Source organism: Podarcis bocagei, assembly GCF_964188305.1.
Source record: "Podarcis bocagei genome assembly, chromosome: 6".
Lineage (NCBI taxonomy): Eukaryota > Metazoa > Chordata > Lepidosauria > Squamata > Lacertidae > Podarcis > Podarcis bocagei.
This window is the reverse complement of record NC_138130.1, coordinates 33,762,736-33,785,082: the sequence shown is the minus strand read 5'-3', so window position 1 is coordinate 33,785,082 and position 22,347 is coordinate 33,762,736. Positions and strand designations below refer to the sequence as shown.

General features: G+C 44.9%; 1 protein-coding gene and 1 long non-coding RNA gene across 3 annotated transcripts in view; one reads left to right on the top strand and one right to left on the bottom strand.

The window, feature by feature from the left end:
* Positions 1 to 1,062: 1,062 nt before the first annotated feature.
* GABRG3 (gamma-aminobutyric acid type A receptor subunit gamma3) overlaps positions 1,063 to 22,347 on the bottom strand; it is a 300,817-nt gene continuing 279,532 nt past the window's right edge. The window contains exons 7-10 of one of the 2 annotated variants that reach the window (XM_081197585.1): positions 10,507 to 10,569; positions 3,393 to 3,589; positions 2,002 to 2,031; positions 1,063 to 1,521 (exon numbers count right to left, since the gene is read on the bottom strand). In XM_081197585.1, coding sequence (XP_081053711.1) covers positions 1,243 to 1,521; positions 2,002 to 2,031; positions 3,393 to 3,589; positions 10,507 to 10,569 — 569 coding nt within the window. In that variant the 3' untranslated portion in view covers positions 1,063 to 1,242. Of the gene's footprint in view, positions 1,522 to 2,001; positions 2,032 to 3,392; positions 3,590 to 10,506; positions 10,660 to 22,347 lie in introns of both variants that reach the window. The other variant, XM_081197584.1, reaches the window with a different exon arrangement.
* On the top strand, positions 1,156 to 21,382 carry LOC308588904. Its single transcript, XR_014008976.1, has 3 exons — positions 1,156 to 1,254; positions 3,415 to 3,532; positions 20,811 to 21,382. It is a non-coding gene; the product is annotated as an uncharacterized lncRNA (long non-coding RNA).

Here is a 22,347-nt window from a genome sequence, read left to right as displayed (position 1 = left end):
AGAAAATCCTGTTTGAACACATAAGGCTTCTGTTGTGCCAATACAGAGGAATGCTTACCAGTGCCGCTACTCCAAAGTGTGTGGAATTCCCTCACTAACAAGCACTTCCCCCCATTCTTATCCAATTCATGACCTCAAAGGATAGCACATACAGATTAGGGCTTTCCAGTGGAATGAATGGGGGCCCTTGAATGTGTGAGGGATAACATGTGAGCTCACATGGAATGGTGATAAGCAGAGCAATTCTATACTCACATTTATGTTGGTCATCTGTTGGTGTGACGTCATCTCCACTGTCAGAGTGGCGTTTTTGCCACTTCCTAAGTCCAGTCAGCTAGCATAACTCAGGTATAGAATTGCACTCTGAGGTACATGAGTTTTATTCTGCACGGGCAGAATAAAACAAAACAGGCTGGATCAGTAGCTTTCCCTCACTCCTAAATATCCATGAAAAAGAAACTCTAATGTATGGAAGAAACTTAATGGTAGCCTGCAATTAATCACATCCTCCTAGTGCTATTATATAGTGAACCGTACACCCAATCAGCTACAATCTGCTACACTACCATAAACAAGCTAAGCCTTATCAAGATTCAAGTACGTTATTCTAGAAATAATTTCCTGCAGTGTTCGACCAGTCAGATTAATTTCACAACTTGTATTAAAGGGGTGCTACATTAGTAACACCAACACCTCTATATTCATGAGAAGCAAATGTTTAGGTTTCAATTCAATCATACATTTTTTTTAAAAAAACCTCAAATTAAAACCAAGACAAAAATATTATAAATCCCATGAAACGAATACCAGTGGCTTTTCAATGAACATCATAGATAGTCCACACCAATAAACATTTGCTCCCAGAATGTATTTAAAAGTTGGTGGGAATAATGTATGAATGAGTACTTGTCTTCAGCCTTCTTGCCTGAACGCTACATAGCAATTGGTAACCCAGGAAAAAAACACACCAGCAAATCCTCTGTTATGTAGGAACAATAAATAAACATTTGTTATACAATAGTGTCTGGTGTACTTAGCAAAATAATAATAATAATAATCTCATACTTGAAATGAATATTTTATTTTGTTGTTGTTTTTTCAGGCAAAGGTGTAAATAAAATCTTCTCCTTCTCTGATGACAAAGTGTAAGGTGACCTTTGTGCGATGACACTGGCCAGGTCCTTATCTTCCACATGTTCTCCATCCCTAAGAAGTGTGAAAACACAGTTTCCTTCACCATTTCTAGAGATAGAGGTATCCAACCCAGTACACCAAGTTAAACAGCAGGAATGATGTCGGGAAGAAGACCCTTGAATAAGAGTCTAGTTCTAAGATGTCTATGTGTATCCTTCCTTTCCGCCATGAACCGGATTTACATTCTTCGTAACAGCAGAAAAAGCTCTGGCAGTCCTTCCCATCCAGACATTCATAGATACAATTGTCTTCAAATTCTTGCCAGTACATGGCATTATTCAATGCGATGACTGTAGGAGGAGGCCTCATCTCTAGCACAGAATAGTTCTAGGGGGGGAAAGAGAGGACAGAAGAGATAGTATCTTGGCTACTAGAGGGACATCAGAGTTTTGGCATGCAGATACTTTGGTCTGGTCTAGACAAGCAGAGAAATCATGGAGTGCAGACATCCCCCTAGGACTGTACCACTTCAGCATTCAGGAAGGAATGGTGCAGCTTAACTGTACCATGTCCATAGCTTTCATTGATAAACTATGCATGGTGAAAAGCTGCACAGCGGGCTAGCGCCGAATACTAACAACTAAAGTCTTAAGGTTAATAGACACATTCTTTTTGTTGAATCAAAACCTGTGTTTTTGTATTAAGGCAAAGTATAAAGAAGCATGAAGGTGAAGCATTTATTTACTTCAGTTTTATTTCAATTTGCATTCATAAAGCTCAGGGGAAAGCAGAAGAAAGTATTTCCATTCATAGCAACATTTTAGGCTGTATTAATTTTTTTAAAAGAGGTTTAAAAACCGTACTCACCATCATGTGCCCGAAACTGACATCAGGTAGCTCAAGTAAAAGAAATCAGAGAATAAGAAGAAAAACTCAGAAGAAATGACATGACTAGAATACACATTATATGGTGTAAACGTTTATACGTTTTTGCCAGTTTCTCAAATATTAAAGAGGAGGGGAGTTTTGATACAGAATGTGAGGATCTTAAACATCCCATAAGATGTCTAAGATCATTGCATTCTGTATCTAAACTGAATTGTCCAGATCCTGTCTGTGGGCAAGATCCAGCCCAAATTAAGCCCTTTTCACTTCCATGGGTTTCAACGGGAAGCAATAAAATGTGAGCTTAATTTAAAATCAATGGGATTGACAGGTCATGAATCAGGCTGTTATGTTTAATGACATAGGGGTGCTCCCCATGATTCATCCATGGCATTAAAACATTAAAGAATATATATATATCACTACTTCAGAGAAGGATGAATACATCACTGAGCTACTTGAAACTTTTACATATTAATGTCGTGCCTGGAGGCAAAGGCACATATTATCCCTTCCCCTGTGGCTTAGAGGGAAAAAAATCACAATACCTTTTTATTTGTAAAAATATATATATAAAGCCAAGGCTACAAAACTGTGGGAATTGTAAAATTTCAATATGGTCTGTGTAAAGTAGAAGAGAGAGCTTCTATGCTCTTGTGAATAGAAAAATTGCCGCATTTGACCAACTTTATGCCCGCCAGATGTTCTGGACTACATTTCTCATCCACACCAGTCAACATGGCCAAGGGAGGATAGGAGTTGTAGAACAAAAGATCTGGAGGGAAAGTCTGTTCTACTGTGTTGCAATCCGTATTCCAATTCTTCTCTTGGGCCACTTCCACACCTTTTAAAGAGCTGTGGTGCCACTTAAAGCAGACATGGATTCCCCCCAAAGAATTTTGGGGACTGTAGTTTCCTAAAGGTCTTGAGAGTTGTTAGGAGACCTCTATTTGCCTCACAGAGCTACACTTCTCCAGTGTTCCCCAGAAAGAGGTATTGACTGTTAAACCACTCTGGGAATTGCGCAAGTTATTATACCAACAAGTGGAGCAACACTTCCATGCCAACCTTCTGCCCTGGTTTCTAATGTTCAGTGATGCTCATGGTTGTGTCACAGCACACTCACTTGGTGCAAATAAAATTTGATGTGACCTGCTAGCACATCAGTCAAAAAGCCACATTTCCATAATGCAACAGGTTAAAGGAACATCAGAAAACAGCACAGAAGCACTATCACAATAATTTGGAAAATTGCATTGTATTTCCTGCATCTGAATATTTCCCACATGTCACAGAGGAGTGAAAATGTTGGATTCCACTCAACATCTGTTAATTCAGAATTTTGGTCCCCCACTTCCCCCACCTCATCTTACCGACTTTTTCTTCTTTGTGCAGTGTGGCTTCCTGCAACTCGAGTAGTAGTTGAGGGTGGCATATTCCATCAGAGCAGCAAACACAAATAAGAAGCACACAGTCACAAAGAGGTCCATGGCAGTGACGTAGGAAACACGGGGTAAGGAGTTTCTTGCAATGGTGCTGAGAGTGGTCATGGTTAATACGGTGGTGATACCTGCAAATGAAAGCATGTCTTTTCATGTTTTTGAAAGGAAAACACACCCAGATGCAGAACAAAACTGTGATTCAATTATCGTTCTCTCTTTGAAGAAAGATGACTTCATTCTTCATGGCTTCACAAGTCACAATATAGTTTGGTAGGACTTGTGTGTGTGTGTGTGTGTGTGTGTGTGTGTGTGTAAAGAAAAGAAAAGCAGATCACTGTGCTGCCAAAACAGAACAGAATGGAGGGATTTGCCCCCTTTTATTTAAACAATCAGTGCCACTTGTAAGCAAAGGTCATTTTTTGATTGGCTTTCCAATCAATCTGCACAGTCTAAATTGTGCGGCTGGATTACAAACGATCGATTGCTATTACTGTTGATTTATCAGTCGCTGCCTAAGCCACCATCTCAAGGCGATTTGCACATATGATAATTAGAAACAGTTAAAAATCATGAAACAGCAAATATATTTAAACAAGCCTAAAACTAGAACAAGTGGACGCTCATAGCAAAGGCTCGTTTATTTAGCTTGGGAAGCCTGTCAACTTGGGGAAAGTGTCTTCAATTGTTTCCAGACAGTACAAATAGTGGCCCCCGCAGATATCTCAACAGCAGTGCTATTCAACAGAAGAGGGGGAGGCACAGAAAAAAGCAGGTTTCTGAGCTCTTGTGGTTCCACTGGAAAAACTGTTTGTTTCAATGGGTGGGTGCTACACTGTTACTAAAACAGAAAAAGAGCAACAGGTGGTTTTCTGGTGGAAAGCCTCAGCAGATCAGGTACATCCTACATGTCTTATGTTGCTTGCTTCTGGCATATGTCGAAGATCTCAAGGTATCATATACTGTAGAATTATACCTTCATCAAATGATTTGAGAGCTCCAGATAAAATGAATTATTTTCCGTTTCTCTCCCCCACTCCCTATCCACTTTCTGATTATCTTCATTATTTCATCATAAAACGTACCACATACTAAGACCTTTGCTGAAGGGGATAAAGCCCTCTCTTCATACCACCAAGAGCAGCTGCCAAGAGCACTGGTATTTTCACTAATTAATTTCACTGAGCGAAATTTCTCTCTGATGTATCTCAACTGAGGTTAATAGGAGTTACACCCAGGGAGCTTTTGGCCCACTGAGACTCTCTATTCATTCTGTCTAATTAACATTAATGATATAGAGGCATAAGGATGTTTTCAGCAGGTAGCCTTTGGCAGTATTGTAAACAAATGTATTTTTGGAATCAGGCACTCTTTACTATTTCGCCTGGGAGGGTTTCCACTTTCAGACTTAAATAAATGCCCAACTATGAAACAAACAGAACTGATGGCTGTCCTATAAAAAAAGCTCGCCTGAAACTGACCACAGTGGAGTAGTGGATGGGTGCTTTAATAGAAGACCTTTAGACTGCCATTATATCCCTATTTGCCCAGGAATAAGCTCCACTGAACTTAATGGGACTTACTTTTGAGTGGGTATGTACAGGATTACACCACATAGTGTTGTGCTTAGAGTATTGGACTCGAACAGTAGCTCCCCAAGTGAGCAGTACTGCCCCCTGGGGGTGGTGGGATTACCTAGGGGAGCTCTGAAAGCCAAGGGGGTGGCAGTGGGGCACAGGAGATGACTATTAGACTTCAAAAAGCTGGAATCACTGGTTCAAGTTCACCAGCTTTGTGGAATTAATCAAACAAAATAGTTTCAACTGGATTTTGAGCAAATGTGCAAATAATTGCTACTGTTTTGAATGTTCTTGTTTTATTATCTTCCTTAGTGGTTCATTGCGTTCGCCATTTTGAATAATGCTTTTTATAGGCAGCTTAGGGGGCACTGGGGATGGGTTTATGGAGCCAAGGGGGTGCTGCCTTGAAAAAAATTGGGAACTGCTGGACTAGTGCTAGGACTAGAACTAGGCAGACGAAGGTTCAAATCCCCATTCAGTCGTGGAACTCACCACATGACCTTGGGCCAAGAACAGTCTCTCAGCCTAGGTTACCTCACATGGTTCTTGTGAGGATTACATGGGAAGAAAGAGAACCATGCGTGCCATCTTGACATGCTTGGAAAAAAGTTGGGATATAAATGCAATAATCAATACATACATAAAAGATCTGATTCATGCCTATCTGTCAGTTTCATGTAGATGTGTTTTTGGCTACTGATACTAATTGGTTGCCTTTGTCCATGGAGTTTTCTTGGCAGGGATACTGGAGTGGCTTGCTGGTTCCTGCTCCAGGTGTCACGAAATTAAAGGGCACCTGCTCATTGGGAGAAAGGCGATGGCAAACCTAGACAGTATCTTAAAAAGCAGAGATACCACCTTGTCAACAAAGGTCCATATAGTTAAAGCCATGGTTTTCCCAGTAGTGATATATGGAAGTGAGAGCTGGACCATAAAGAAGGCTGATCGCCGAAGAATTGATACTTTTGAATTATAGTGCTGGAGGAGACTCTTGAGAGTCCCATGGACTGCAAGAAGATCAAACCTATCCATTCTTAAGGAAGTCAGTCCTGAGTGCTCACTGGAAGGACAGGTCCTGAAGCTGAGATTCCAATACTTTGGCCACCTCATGAGAAGGGAAGACTCCCTGGAAAAGACCCTGATGTTGGGAAAGATGGAGGGCACAAGGAGAAGGGGACGACAGAGGACGAGATGGTTGGACGGTGTTCTCAAAGCTACAAACATGAATCTGACCAAACTGCGTGAGGCAGTGGAAGACAGGAGTGCCTGGCGTGCTCTGGTCCATGGGGTCACGAAGAGTCGGACACGACTAAATGACTAAATAACAGCAACAACTAATTGGTTAGTGTGCCATCTCACAGATCCCAGGATCCATATTGTTCTCACTCTTGTTTTACAGATGATACGGAATAAAGATACAGTGATTTGATTCAGGTCACACGCAGGAAAGGATGCCTCAAGTGATCAGTTAAGGGCACATGCCAGCGTGAGGACCCCTGATCAAATGCTTCAGAGCAGGACTGGGGTGAACACAACCCTGTCCACAGCTGATCTCAGTAGGGTGAGCAGGACTGTGTTCACCCTGATCCTGCAACCCACCCTAGCAACCTCCCCTTTCCTACTGTCTTGAGGCAGGGGGAAGGCAGACAGCAAGGGCTTCAACACTTCAAGCTGGATTCAGACATTCCCCTGAACACGCAAAAGACAGGAGATGGGAAGGGGTGTGCATGCAAGCCTCGCCTGCAATGTTCTCAAGATGCTGTCTGGATTTTTGCACGAAGGGTTCATAGATCAGTGTTGAAGTTTGCAATTTCATTATGTGGTGACCCTATTTCAATCCAGGTTTCAAATCTCATCTATTGACTCAGGTCAACAGGACAAGAAGGGCGCACATTTCCTTACAAAAAGATTCCCAAGACCTAATGGCTAACATATCTGCTGTTGGATGAGGATGGGATCTTGATAACCAGGACGTTACCCTGTCCCACAAATCTGCTGCAGATATCTCCCCGGGGGCAGCCTTGAATTCTGATTTGCACCTCTGCAGCCAAATATTTCCTAACCTCCTCATTTCCCCTTGACTATTCAAATGTTTAAAAGATAATAGTATCCTCTGATTAAACTTCTAACCCATGCCTCCCTTTGATCAGACTGATAACAGAGGTTTGCAGTGATAAGCAAGCTGTTTGTGGAAAGCCAGGGCCAGAGGGCTTTGCTGCCTGCTAAAAACCACTTGACATTTACGCGATCTTTTTTCTTCCATAGAAAGTCGAGCATTGTGAAAATCTAATTCAAGAGCATGCTCTGTCATCATTTCATCACACTTTTGATAGAGAAATATTATTCACAGCTGTGCCCAATCATTTCTCATTTCCACAACTATGCCTAATCTAAAGTGGGTAGGGGGGGCACACGCAGAAATTTAGCAATGCCGAGTGGGTTTTTTCGGGGGGGGGATGCAGGGGTACGCATACCCCTAAACATTTTGTGGATCTAAGTTTGGCCTCATAGAGGGGCAGTATTTCAATATGAGTAGGAAAATGAGAGTACCCCTAAACATTTTTAAGGGGGGGGGGAGCACTGGCAATGCCTGTTTCTCATCCCCTCTCTTCAATACTACAGTAGTGGCAATAGCAAAGCTTTAATATTTGTCCCTCGATAGTGTTACACAACTCTTCCCCTTTTTCTATCTGTGAAACATGCTTTATATGGAGCATAAGCATGCAATTCTGTACATAATTACCCAGAAGTAAGCCAGTATGGCATGCATATCTATGCTGAACTGTGTGTTTGTGGCATTTTCTGCATATGTATTACACTAGCAGCCCTTGGAAAATCAGTGTCTTTGATGGGGGTAGATAACCAGAATTTCTCCAGAAATTGTTGGACTACAGTTCCCGTCACTCCTGCCCATTGGTCATACTGGCAGGGGCTGATGGGCATCATTGTTTAGCATCATCTGGAACGCCACAAGTTCTGCTTCTTCACCTTGAAATAAAACCCATGACATACACTCCAGATGTTATACTTTTGATGCTATCCGATGGCTGCATTTTTAAATCTGTTCCTCCTGTGTGATTTATTTTTTACCCTTTGATCCTTTGTATATTATGAATGACAGCTCCCATCACCCCTGACTATAGCTCAGTAGACATCTGAAGATCACATATGAATTCACCCCGATTTACTGTTTTGCAGATAAGATGCAGCCACAGGGAGGCAGAGTCTCCATCTGCATATATTGGCTTTTCTAATAAGTGGGGGAAATTGTTCATGTGGGATATTAGTGTTATCTGGAAGAAATCATCCCCCAACAACAAATGGTCCTTCTGCAGGAAGGACAGGCAAGCATGAGCAGCAGGAGGAGAAACTGGGAACTGTGGGGGCTTACTGGATGGTTGCAGTTGAGCTAGACATTGGTAAAAGGTAAAGGGATCCCTGACCGTTAGGTCCAGTTGTGGCCGACTCTGGGGTTGCGGCGCTCATCTCTCTTTATTGGCCGAGGGAGCCGGCGTACAGCTTCCGGGTCATGTGGCCAGCATGACTAAGCCACTTCTGGCGAACCAGAGCAGCACACGGAAACACCGTTTACTTTATTTATCTACTTGCACTTTGACGTGCTTTTGAACTGCTAGGTTGGCAGGAGCAGGGACCGAGCAACGGAAGCTCACCCCGTCGCAGGGATTCAAACTGCTGACCTTCTGATCGGCAAGCCCTAGGCTCTGTGGTTTAACCCACCCTTAGACATTGGTAGAGCAGATGAAAGATTTGGTAAGCCAGCTACAGGACTTGTGAACTGCCATGAGTGGTTGCATAATACACAGAACTCTGTGTATGCATAGTGGTGATTTCTGGCCATGTGAAAGGGCAATTGGTTTGGGACCAATTGGTTTGGGATTTGTCCAGAATCAAAATTGTGTCTGCTTGTGGCTCCGGTTTCTCACAGTTACCCAAATGCAGTAAGTACTCTGCCATCGCTGTTCATGAAAAGGAGCTCTGAGTCAGTCCAGAGTCCTCCTTCTACTGCCCCTAATAACTTCGCGCTGCAACAATGGTAGTGCTTTTCACAGCGCGACCTCTTCAGCAAAGTAATAAAGGGCACCAGGATTCCTTTCCCGTCTGCTTGATCTCCCTCACCATGACCAATCTCTTGGGGTTGGTTCACTTTGATTTCTCATTGTTTGATGACTCACAGCTGAATAGATGAATTGAAAAAACCTCATTCATTGTGCTTTGAGGTGAGATGCAGTATTTGAAAGTTCTGCCTGTCGTGTTGGATCTACCACCATGCCCCATTCATTCACATCTGCCTGTGTGGACTTGTTCTTAGAACACTGCATTCAGGATATCTTGCGATGGTAGTCTTAGCAGCTTGGATTAACAACCTTGACAATGTCATATCATAAGGAGGAGACTGCACCTATACATTTGCATACCACAACAAATCCAAACTAGAGGTGTGCCCTATCTGTGGGCAAAGAAATTGTGGGGCTGTTTTTCCAATGGAGGATTTCCCTAGAGGGAGAAGAAATTCTCCAACCTTTTCTTGAGGGGTGTGTGTGTGTGTTTGAACTCACCATTAGTAGTGACAGCACTTCATTTTCTTCTAAGGTTTGGGTTTGGGGTTTGTGTCAGTGTGACCATCATTTTGCTCGTCCCACAGTACTTTGAACTAGGTCTGGCACCAGCACTGGGCCAGACTGGTCCCTGGTCAAGGTACCTGTGTGCCTGAATGGTCCCTTCACTGACCCAGCCTGGACACACTGCCATTCATTGCCTATCTGCTAGGAGTCTGGGTGCTTTACAGCAGCAGCAGGTGGTGGTGCCACTTTTGAAGCTCAGCTCCCACCTGTGGTGGCTGCCTGCCATTTTAAGTTACCCAAAATGCAATGCCCTGGCCCATAGATGTATGAAATATATCAACTGATTGTATCTATAGCCCAGGGAACTGGTGTGGGGCAGTGAAAGCAGTACCAGTGCTAGAGAAATTGTATAGCGATCACCCAGGGTTCCCAGTCATATACCCATTCATTGTTGTATGAGAATTCTTAGGGTGCTTCAAAAACAATGAGAAAGATAGAGTTTGCAATCTAAGAAACCCTGTTCTAATCTGCACTATACTATTAAATCCCTATTTTACCACTTTAAAAAGTCCTGGAAACGGTGGTTTGTTAAGGGTGCTGAGAGTTTTTAGGAAGACTCCCCTCACAAAGCTACAATCCCCAGAGTTCCCTAGGAAGAGGGATTGATGGTTAAACTACTCAGGCAGGAACAGAATGTCCAAATTTGCAGGATGCAAGCTGTCTCTTTCTCCCCCCGCCCCACTTCTCAATCTCTCTCTCTGACATATATATTTGCCATGAAGCAATTGTTCACTGGAAATTAGATTGAATTTCTCTACTGACAAAGAACATAGGCAGGATTCAAATCCACCGTGACACACACACACACAAATTCTGAGAACTTACCTAGGGCTGTTCTTGCTGGTGTGGCATCCTTTTTAATCCAAAACGATACCCAGGATAAGACAACTGTTAATATACAGGGAATGTATGTTTGAATAGTGAAGTATCCCATTCTTCTACTTAAATCGAAGTATATAGTCATGACTATATAATCACCTGCAAGAATAAATAAATTGTATAATTTGGTAACTGGCTTGTAGAATCCAGTGGGAGTCTGCTCACATGAAGAAGGAAACAGAGAACATTGCTGTAATGACTTACAATGTTAACATTCATGGGTGACACAGTGCTTTGAATAGAGAATACCTTTATATCAGTGATGACAAGATCACCTGGGGCTGGAGAGCCAAACTTTTCCAGGGCCCACACCCATTATTTTTTTTTAACTATAAAAACCCCAACTCCCCCTAATTTGACATCAACGTTATGTTAATCAGAATCTAAAATTTGAAACAAGGAACACCCAACACATTCTGGCACCTGAGGAAAACTACAAAATAGCAGTGCACCACCACCAGTTCAGAGGAGTGAAAATCAGCTTGGGAATGAAAGGGGAGGGTGGAGAGGAGGAGCAGGTGGCGGCGGCTGAAGCAGCACTCTTCCCAGGGGGTCCAGATCTGCTGCCCGAAGCAGATGCCTCATTCCACTTCATGGTCAAGCCACCCCTAATTTGAACTATTTGAATATGGCAATTTATATAATCTGAAACATGTACAGTGGTACCTCGGGTTACAGACGCTTCAGGTTACAGACTCTGCTAACCCATAAATAGTACCTCAGGTTAAGAACTTTGCTTCAGGATGAGAACAGAAATTACGCAGCGGCAGCAGCGGGAGGCCCCATTAGCTAAAGTGGTCTTCATGTTAAGAATATTTCAAGTTAAGAACGGACCTCCAGAATGAATTAAGTTCTTAACCTGAGGTACCACTGTACAGCAAATATATAATAATTTAAAGTTATTAGGTATATACATATTGTCCTTGATGTGACTTGGGACCCTAAGGGAAAATACTGCTGTGCCTTTCCAAAGTTGCTATCAGAACCAGTGGCGTAGCGTGGGGGGGTGCAGGGGGGGGCCCCGGCTGCACCGGGCGCAACATCTGGGGGTTAGGGTTAGGGGGCGCAAATCCATGGGTTAGGGGGCGTAAATTACTTGCCTTGCCCCGGGTGATGACAATCCACGCTACGCCACTGATCAGAACAGATGTATGCCTCAGTCCCCACCCCACCCCACAGTAGCCTTGACGATAACGCCACCATTTGTATAGTTTTTGTAATGGTGTGGGAGGCATAGGGCACATTGGGAACTCCCAAAGGGTCTGCTCCGGCTCCTAGGCCTTATGTTTGAAATTGCTAAGTGCTGCTTTCTGTTATCGACTCTGGAGCTTCTAAGAGGCAAATGAATTTTAAATCAACGGATTCAAATAGGTTGTGCAACAGTATAGTCTAACGCAACGGAACTGTAATGAGAGACTATGTGAAAGTAAGCTTTCTTTGAAATGAGTGGGCTTAATTTCGAAATCTTGATTCCTTATTACCGAACAGAAGGTTGTCAAAGAAAGTGAGTTTTATCCACCAGGCTTAGACAATATGCAGTGTAGTTTTTGCAATACATGTAATTTGTATTTTCTGATTATGTGACAAAGCAGCTCTTTACGTGAAGTGCAACAGAAGTGTGAAATAATTACTTCACCTGGCAAAATATAAAATGAAAAAGAGATTCAATAATAACTTGAAAGGGAGAAATTTTGTTTAGGCTTACAAATTTAAATAATGTATTATTTGAATAATGTAATGTGGTCCCAGGCTTCTTACCACTTCTCTTCATTTTTAGCATGTTATTGATCTCAGTAATATATAGAGATAGCATTACAGCACAAAAGAAACAACACAGGAAATGACTTGGCTGATAAAAATGTGCCTTTTATTAAGGGATCATGTTCCCAGCTTTGAAGAAACTTATAAATAAAATTAAGTCAACTCTTAATAAGACTACCATATTCAGAGAGGATGCAATTACATGGCTGAAAGACTTTGTAGCAGGATTTGAATGAGATGCACGTGGGATCAGGAAAGAGGCAAGTGTTTGACAAATAAGGAAAGGTGAGCAAAGAGAGCAAGTGAATAATGTTAACTAGGAAAAAAGATTAGGTGGCTCCTAGAAGAATATCAATTAGCTCTTTTGAAATAAATTAAAAAATTAAAAAAATGTCCAGTAGCACCTTCATCAGTAGGTTTACCATACCCATTTTCCAGTTGGTTATCATCTGTCTGAACACCTGGAGAACCATGCATTTTCTGTACTGATTCCTGTTTTTTGGAATGTCTTTGCACTGGAGTTTCTACAGACACAGCCTCTTTCCAGACAAAAGTATTCAAAAAGTAGCTTTCCGATAAGTTAGGAGACTTTAATTGATTGAATTGTGACTTGTTTAACCCAACCTTCCTTGTAAATCACATTGGAAGCTGCTATGGCCAAGAAGTAGTCTAGGAAGAGAGTAAATAACTTTTTGTGTGTGTGGGCAGTGTTTTATTGTGATGCGATATAGGAAAAGGATGGTAAAGAAAAGGTTTTTAAGCAGATACTGAGCCTATTTGGGATGTTTCAGTAATGGGTTTCCTGAATTGACAAGGGGCTGGTCAAGATGACCTCTGATGACCCTTCCTATTCCATGTTTTCATTGTCAGTAAATAGTTAAATTGATTCAAGGAGGAGAGCCTCAAGTGGCAATTGTATCTAAGGCGATCTCCCTTTTTTCCTCATTTCCTTTTACAAGCACATTCTCCTTCTGTTCAGCCTTTCTCTGACATAACTGCTTATTTCATTCCTTTTATACAATAGGCTGCAATTTTCATGCTGGCAACCTCTTGTGCGTGTAGCTGCTTCCCATTTAGCTCAAACTCAACTTCCTTAAAGAAAGGCACCTCATCTTTTGATGGCTTCCGCAAAAGGGTATAAACACACATTCTGAGGAAAAGTGTTTCTTAAAAAGGCCTCCCACTGTCCTGAAACTGTAGAGAATTATCATTTAAGTACAGGTTTACTACATTGGTTGAAGTGCTAAACCTATCACATATTTGAACTCCAAGTAGATCCCAAGTTTGTGCTTAGGAGTATGAATATTTCACCTTAAATTCACACCCACACATCCATCACACACACAACATCTAAGAAGAATAGGGAACCTGTGGCCCTGTTTTGCATAGGCATTGGGTAGACCCACAAAAAGTGGCTGCAGAGAAATCCAGGGGGCTATGTTATATACTGGAGGAGCAGGCTAAGCCTTCCCCCCTGTTATGTACTGAGTTGAATAGGATCCAAACTGAAGCAGTCTGATTGGTCCTAGAACAATAGGATCCAAATTGCAGCAGTCTGATTAGTCCTAGAACAATGCAGCAGTCTGATTGGTTGGCAGGAACCACCCAATCCTGCTCCAGATAGAAGTGAATCCACAACCTGATTGGCTTACAGCAGAATTCCGGAATTAGCCAATCATGTGCAGCCCATTGTGTAAATAATGTATATAAAGCAGATACTGTGAGGGGACTTTCATTCATTCCTCCTCACCACTATGAGCTGAATAAAGAGCATGAAATCACTTTGCGACTCTGAGTATATTTCACTGGTGACGAAGGTGGGATCCCGCTGAGCTGACTGCCACACACAGCACCGTAGCACCGCCACCTGCCGCACCGCTGCCTCGCACCGTATATCCAGGCTTCAGCTCCGGGACACAAGGAACTCAGAATGGCAGCCAACAGCAGCTTCTCGCCATTCAACCCAGCATCTGGAGACTGGGAAGCATATGCCTCCCGTTTCACCTTCCTCCTAGAAGCCAAAGGGGTCACCGATGAAGAAGACGCCAAGAAGAGGGCGATATTCTTCAGCGTCTGCGGAGAGGAGACGTTTGAAATCGCCCGGGCTCTCCTTGCGCCTGAAGACGTCGCTACTGTTCCATACAAAACAATAATGGAACAGCTGAAGGGGCACTTTTCGCCGCAGCCCTCAGTGGTGGCTCGTCGAAATGCCTTCTACGCAAAGCGACAAGCCCCTGGGGAAACCATAACTGGTTTTGTGACCTCTCTCCGCCAAGCCGCCCGGTTCTGCAACTTCTCAGAGCTGGAGAACATGCTTCATGACCGCCTCGTCGGTGGCCTGAAGGATGAGAAGCTGCAACAACGCCTCTACGCTAAGAAGGACCTAACGTTCCAGGTCGCTCTGGAGGAGGCCCTGGCAACGGAAGCTGCTGAGAGGTCGACGCAAGAGGCACGGCCGAGCCTGCCATCCCAACCGAGGGTCCACCACGAAGACCTCACCGACGACTCAGGATCCGACAGGGAGGAGGTGCACCGAGTACAGCAGCACACTCAAGCAGCGCACAGACCACAGTTGCCTCGACGAGAAGAAGGAAACTGCGCAAGCTGCGGGGAGAGTCACGAGAGGAGGACCTGCCGTTTCCGCAACGCAGAGTGCAGGCAGTGCAGAAAATCGGGACACATCGCCCGGGTGTGTCGGGCTCAGCCCACCCGACACCAGGCATCAGATGACCAACCCAAGAGCCCCAGGTCCCGGGGCCCAACGCACCAAGGCAACTCGACGGAGCTCACGGACTGCCAGGTATACCAGTTGCCCCACCCCAACGTAGAGAAAATTTATGTAGAGGTACAGATAGAGGGGGCCCCATGCCGCATGGAGCTTGACACGGGTTCAACTCTATCCATAATCTCGGCAAGGACCTTAAGGAAACTGTGTCCTACTGGGGGTCCCAAACTCAGGCCAGCCCCATTCACCCTATGGGACTTCCAGAAACGTAAGGTCCCCACTATGGGGGTGGGGACCTTCAGGGTGCAATACCGAGGGCGGACGCGGCAACTGGACTTGCTTGTGGTCAAGGGCCCCTACATTAGCTTGCTGGGATTGGCATGGTTTGGACCACTGGGGCTAGCTGTCACCGGGGTGAACCACACTAGCTTACAAGTGGATGTGGACGCCATATGCAAGGAATTTCCAGGGGTTTTCGACGGGAAATTGGGACAGTATACGGCCCCCCCATTGCGCTACAGCTTGACCCCGCAGTACGACCGGTCAGGCTCAAGGCCCGCCGGGTCCCGTTCGCCTTGAAACCCCGTATAGACGAGGAATTGGACCGACTCGTGGAGCAAGGAGTGCTGGAGCCGGTGCCTAATGCCCCCTGGGACATCCCCAATCGTCACACCCGTCAAGCCTAATGGTTCGGTCCGCATCTGCGCAGACTACAAATGTACCATAAACAAGGCCCTCATGGCCCATGCATACCCAGTGCCAGTGGTCAGCCATGTCCTTGCCACCCTGGCTGGGTCGAAAATTTTTGGCAAGCTGGACTTGGCCCAAGCATATCAACAGCTGCCAGTAGATGAGGCCACAGCAGAGACACAGACGATTGTGACGCACAGAGGAGCGTTCAGGGTAAAGCGGCTGCAATTCGGGGTCAGCGTGGCACCAGGCATATTCCAGAATCTAATGGAATCTCTCCTTAAAGGGATTCCTGGCGTCACCCCCTTCTTTGATGATGTGTTGATTGCCGGGCCCACACCAGAGGAGTTTGAGGACCGCCTCCGCACCGTTCTGCACCGTTTCCAGACGGCGGGTCTCAAGGTGAAGCGGGAAAAATGTGTACTAGGAGTGCCTCAGGTGGACTTTCTGGGATTTATGGTGGACGCAGAAGGGGTCCACCCGACTGGGGACAAGGTACGGGCCATTTGTGATGCCCCAGCGCCCAAGAGCAAGACTGAACTTCAGGCCTTCTTGGGACTATTGAACTTTTACCATTCCTTCCTTCCCCACAAGGCGGCGGTAGCGGAGCCCCTACACAGACTCCTGGACAAGCGGGCCCCTTGGGTGTGGGGCCAGCGCCAGGAGGCCGCATTCCAGGCAGTCAAGGACTTGCTTGTCTCAAACTCTGTCTTAGCACACTTCGACGAGAGGCTGCTGGTGGTGCTAGCATGCGACGCCTCACCCTATGGCATTGGCGCTATCCTGGGGCACCAACTCCCGGATGGAAGAGAGGTACCGGTGGCATACTTTCCCCAGACACTCAACGCAACCGAGCGGAACTACTCGCAAATTGACAAGGAGGGTCTGGCAATCGTGAAGGGAGTAAAAAAATTCCATGATTTCTTGTACGGGCGGCCCTTCACCGTGGTGACTGACCACAAGCCGTTGCTTGGCTTGTTTGCCCCCGAAAAGCAGACCCCCCAAGTGCTGTCTCCTCGCGTCCTCAGGTGGTCAATTTTCCTTGCCAGCTACCAGTATGCACTGGTTCACCGACCTGGGAAGGCGATGGGCCATGCGGATGCCCTCAGCAGGCTACCACTACCGGAAACAGGCCCTGACCCAGCACCTGCACAAGAGGTTATGAGCCTGGAGCTGCTTCCCGACCGCCCCATTCAGGCACAAGAAGTTGCACACCATTCCAAGAAAGATAGGGTCATCTCCCGGGTCCTGGACTGGGTGTGGAGGGGATGGCCCAGCAGCAGCCCCGGGCCAGAATTCGCCGGCTACACAACCCGCAAACATGAACTGTCGGCCCACAAGGGGTGCCTGTTATGGGGAAGCAGAGTCGTCGTTCCCCAGCCCCTCCGCAAAAGGGTCCTCACAGCCCTACACGAGACATATCCAGGGGTAGTAAGAATGAAGGCCCTTGCCAGGAGTTATGTGTGGTGGCCGGGGATCGATGGAGAGATAGAGGCCTGGGTCAAACACTGCCAGGCCTGCCAAGAATCCCGCCCAGATCCCCCAAGGGCCCCAGTCCAGTCCTGGGAGTCCGCCCGAGCACCATGGTCACGCCTGCATGTGGATTTCGCTGGCCCCTTTCAGGGGAAAACATTCTTCATAGTGGTGGACTCCTACACCAAATGGTTGGAAGTCGCACTGGTACCGTCCACTTCCACGTCCGCAGCCATCCGGGTACTACGCAGGCTGTTTGCAACCCACGGGCTCCCTGACACTCTCGTCTCAGACAACGGGACTGCATTTACGTCAGGAGAATTCCAAACCTTCACAGCACAGAACGCCATCCGCCACATCCGTTTGGCGCCGTTCCACCCTGCCACCAATGGCCAAGCAGAACGCATGGTGCGGACCACCAAGGACACCCTTCGCCGCATGACGCAAGGGGACTGGGAGTACCGCCTTGCCACATTCCTTCTAGCACAGCACAGCACCCCCAGCTCAACGACTGGCCGGAGCCCCGCTGAACTACTAATGGGTCGGCACCTTGCAATCAGATTGGACCGCCTTCACCCCGATAGAGCTCAGGATGAGGTAGTGGTGGGGGATGGCAGGAACCCCCGGACCTTCGAGGCCCAGGACCCAGTGTACGCAAAGAATTTTGGGGCAGGCCCAGCATGGGTACCCGCCACAGTCACCAGGGTCACTGGCCCAGTGTCGTACGAGGTGCTAACGGATGGGGGGCAATGCTGGCGCCGCCACTGCAACCAGATACGGCGACGATTCCCGGGAGAAACCCAGGAGGAGGACAGGTCAGAGGAGTCCCAAGGGAACAGCGGGGCAGTGAGGCCCATAGAGCAGGAGGGGCCAGCAGGAGAGGCAGAATCAGTAAATACAGAGAGGACCCATGAGGCCGAAAGGACACCGGAACCAGAACCACGACTGAGCGAGCCGGTTGCGCCAGACCAAACAGACCCATCACAGCCAGCATCCTTGGAACACGAGCCAGAACCTGGAGCCCGGACCAGGGAACACCCCAGGCCGCAACGCACACGTAGGCCGCCGGCATACCTTGAGGACTATGAATGCGACCTCCCGGGCAGGACTGGAACTTAGAGGGGAGGGGTGTTATGTACTGAGTTGAATAGGATCCAAACTGAAGCAGTCTGATTGGTCCTAGAACAATAGGATCCAAATTGCAGCAGTCTGATTAGTCCTAGAACAATAGGATTCAGAATGCAGCAGTCTGATTGGTCCTAGAACAATGCAGCAGTATGATTGGTTGGCAGGAACCACCCAATCCTGCTCCAGATAGAAGTGAATCCACAACCTGATTGGCTTACAGCAGAATTCCGGAATTAGCCAATCATGTGCAGCCCATTGTGTAAATAATGTATATAAAGCAGATACTGTGAGGGGACTTTCATTCATTCCTCCTCACCACTATGAGCTGAATAAAGAGCATGAAATCACTTTGCGACTCTGAGTATATTTCACCCCCCATGGCCCATGCTGGCTCGTAATTCGCTGATTAGGCAAGTGGGTGGGACTAATTATCCTGGCAGCAAGCTGGACCCAGAGGCTTCCTTTCCTGCCTGGGAAACAGGCTACTTTTCACATTGGATCCCAACACACAGGGGAATGCCAGCACGCAATGGGCCCACCAAAGAGGGTGAGCTGACTTGTTGATATTAAGGGACCACCAAAACTAACCCAAACTGGATCATGAATCAGGTCCACTAACATACCGTCTTGCCCCGAAAGTAAGACATCCCCCCAAAATAAGACCTACTTCCAGTTTTGCCTCTCGCTGTAATATAAGGTGTCCCCTGAAAATAAGACCTCCCCGATAATAAGGCCTCCCTCCTCCGAACATATGGCCTCCCCAGAATATAAGGCCCCCGAAGCTACCGTAAGGCGTCTTACTCCTCTGAACCGTAGCGGTGGGTGCCGCCACGCAGCTCACTGATTGGCCACAGAGCAGCCGGAGCTGTTCAGGCAGTGCAAGGTCTCTTTAAATCAGAGAGCCCGCGTCGCTGCCAGGACAATCTGCCGCCTGCTGCTCGCTCTGCCCTGACGGAGTCTGGCTGACTCACAATTAGACAATAAATGTGTGCCGTATTCTTCTTCATGGAAAAATAAGACATCCCCTGAAAATAAGACCTAGTGCATCTTTGGGAGCAAAAATTAATATAAGACACTGTCTTATTTTCGGGGAAACAGGGTAGCTTCAAAAATGGGTTGTAGGCTGGGTCTGCACCTTCAGTATTTGGTATTGTGTGGATAGTTCCTATGAACATTTGCGTGTTACTTGCAACTATCAATTTGGACAATACTGATCACCTATGAGAGCAGGTGAGGACAGCCTAAGCTTTGATTCATGAGCCGAGACTCCTTTGCCCAATGTGTTAATTTCACTTTTATTTCATCTAAAGGTGCAGGTGCATTTGGTTATATTAATGTATATTTCCGACATTCTGATTTTGAGATTCTGCTATTGAAAGTGGCAGTCATCCACCTATTAAAGTTAATTTTATGGTGCCTATTTTGAATACCAGATTGATTTGTTTGTTCTCCTTTTTCCTTCAAACCACGTGCAAAAGAATGAAAGAAAGAACCAACAAAAGAAAGAAAGGTTACAGGTGGGTTGGCAAATTAACCATGGAGCTTCAGGTCAAATGTCAGTTGGCAGGATGAAGGAACCAACCCATAACTTTTATTATGCTCGTGTAAATCTTACTGATTTATTCCAATGATTTTTGAATACAGGGCAAATCTTTGCCTGTGGCTATTATCACACTTCTAGATCTTTTGAGAAATGGTACAAAATGGTTTAGCCAAAAGTGTAAGACTGCTAAAAGATCAGTTGAACAAGCCTTAAGGAGATTACACCTTCCGATTTAGAGGAAGCTGAAGAAGCTTTAATAGAAGGAAAGATGATTAAAAACTTGCAATAACCTAAATGCATATCTGAAAAGAAACTGAAAGAAATAGCACTAGGCTGTAGAGCTTTATCAGATCATCAGTCATGGAGATGAGGAACAAGAGTCTAATTGCGTCTGGAGAAAACATTCTCAAAGCTTTAAAGAATGTCCTGGATTTTAATGAGGATCTAGTAGACTTACTTGACTTCTAGCAGTGGATTTCAAAGAAGAAGCTTGTTAAATTTCTGGAATCTCTAGCATTCAAGAAGACCCTGGAGGTGGAGGAAGATAGTATTCCCACTGAATTATTCAACGATCATCTGGAGACTGGTGGCTCCCTATGAATGCTGAACATTTTGACTTTGTAAATTACTCTGGAAATATACCATAGTGTGGGAGTATGAAGATCATGGTCATCATCTTTAAGAAAGGAGATGAAAAGACCAACCTAGCTATTAATGTGCTGTCAGCCTAATTTGTATTAATGGCAAAGTCATTTCCCTTCCTTAGAGGCTAGAAGGTTTTGACTGCGGCAAACAATATACTGTAAACCTCCCTGTGATCTTCAGATGAAGGGTGGTACATAAGTTAAATAAATAAAATATAAATAGATAAACAGCAAAGCAAGGATTATGTCAGAATTCTTGATTCCAGTTAACTATTTTTTATTTCAGGTAATCTTTTGCAAACCTTCCTGCTTTAAGAAGGGCAGTGAATATGCAGACTTTGAGACCCTGAAGGCTCTATAAATTGGTTCCATCAATGAAGAGTGTAGGCTAAATTATTCTCTATACTGTTGATTAAAGAGCACTAGATTAATCACTTTAAGCTACTGCTAATTGTTGTATTTGTTAAATGAAGACTGGCTTCTACAGATTAGTCAACAAAGCATAATGTGGCCACCAGAGGAATTGAACGGGGCTATATCTGGTGGTCTCCCCTCCTATTTTAATTGTTGTATAAATGGTGTTATTCTTAATTTAAGCAATGAGAATCCTCCACACTCTATTGGCCTAGGAAAAAATCATTTCAGTATATGTATTCTCTCTCTCTCTCTCTTCACCCATGTGAACTTGAGATGTTTGTGGGTTGCACTCAAGAACTATTTGAAATAAGACTAATTGGCCATCACTTGTTAAAGGACACACACACTTACAGAGCACTTTTTTCTTTCTTATTTTTCTGGTAACCTGAAAACAATTTTGGAGAACGGGCAGTTGGATAATTCGACATGTTAGCTCTTATTGCTATTTAGGGATTCTTCCCCACTCTCTGAAAGAAATGGTTGATGGGAGCATCTTCAGCTTTCTGAAGAAAAGGCAAAGGGGGCGGCAAATGGCATTTTATGGCATTTTAAGCAGTTCTCCAGAATAGGCTTCATTCTGAGATCTCAGTATTTGGAATATCTCCTTGCTAAGCAGATCTGCTGGTCAAACCAGCAAAAAAGTAAATATCTGTTAGCCAAAAGGGAAAGAAATATATGGGAGAAAAATGTGGCCTCTTTTGCATTTGCAGCTACAGATACCCCACAAATTGTTTTAAATGAGCATATGATGGATTGTTTTCATGGGAAAAAAGATATTGCACCTCCTTGTATTATAAGTTTATAAATGATTCTAATTTTATTACAACTGCTTCTTTAGTTCTAACCAAATGGTCAGAATATACAGGCTGAACTGGACCTCTTACCTCAGTAAAAGAAGTTTAATGACTGAAAAGTGGATGAAATATTTACAGCGGCTTTCAAAGGATGGAATTGCTCTCCAAATTAGACACCAGAATTGAAATGTTTCTGCCTTCAAATATTTGCGGGTTATTTTTAGAACTGCCGTTTCCCCTGGGCAATAATATTAGGAAGAAAAATGTGACATTTAGAACTGAAGTTGTACTTGGAGCTAGATGATGTTTATATGATATGAGTCAGTATCAAGTAATTTACATTTGACGCTATTTGTTCTTCTGCAGGCAGTAATCTTTCATTTCTTTAGGAGGGCACTAGCATTTCCACAGGCTCAAGGAAAATGTCAATGTTTTCTTGAGTGACACCGTCTAAGGTTTCAAAAGTGGCCGCCTGTTTTTTTCCTGTACGTAGTCAAACGCCTTTCACCTTTTAAGTTGAAAGAGAGTGCTGAGCTTGGGAACGGTGTCTCTGAAATGTCTTTAAAGGTCCCAGTTGTTCTTTGGCTGTAATATTTACACTTATTGAAATAT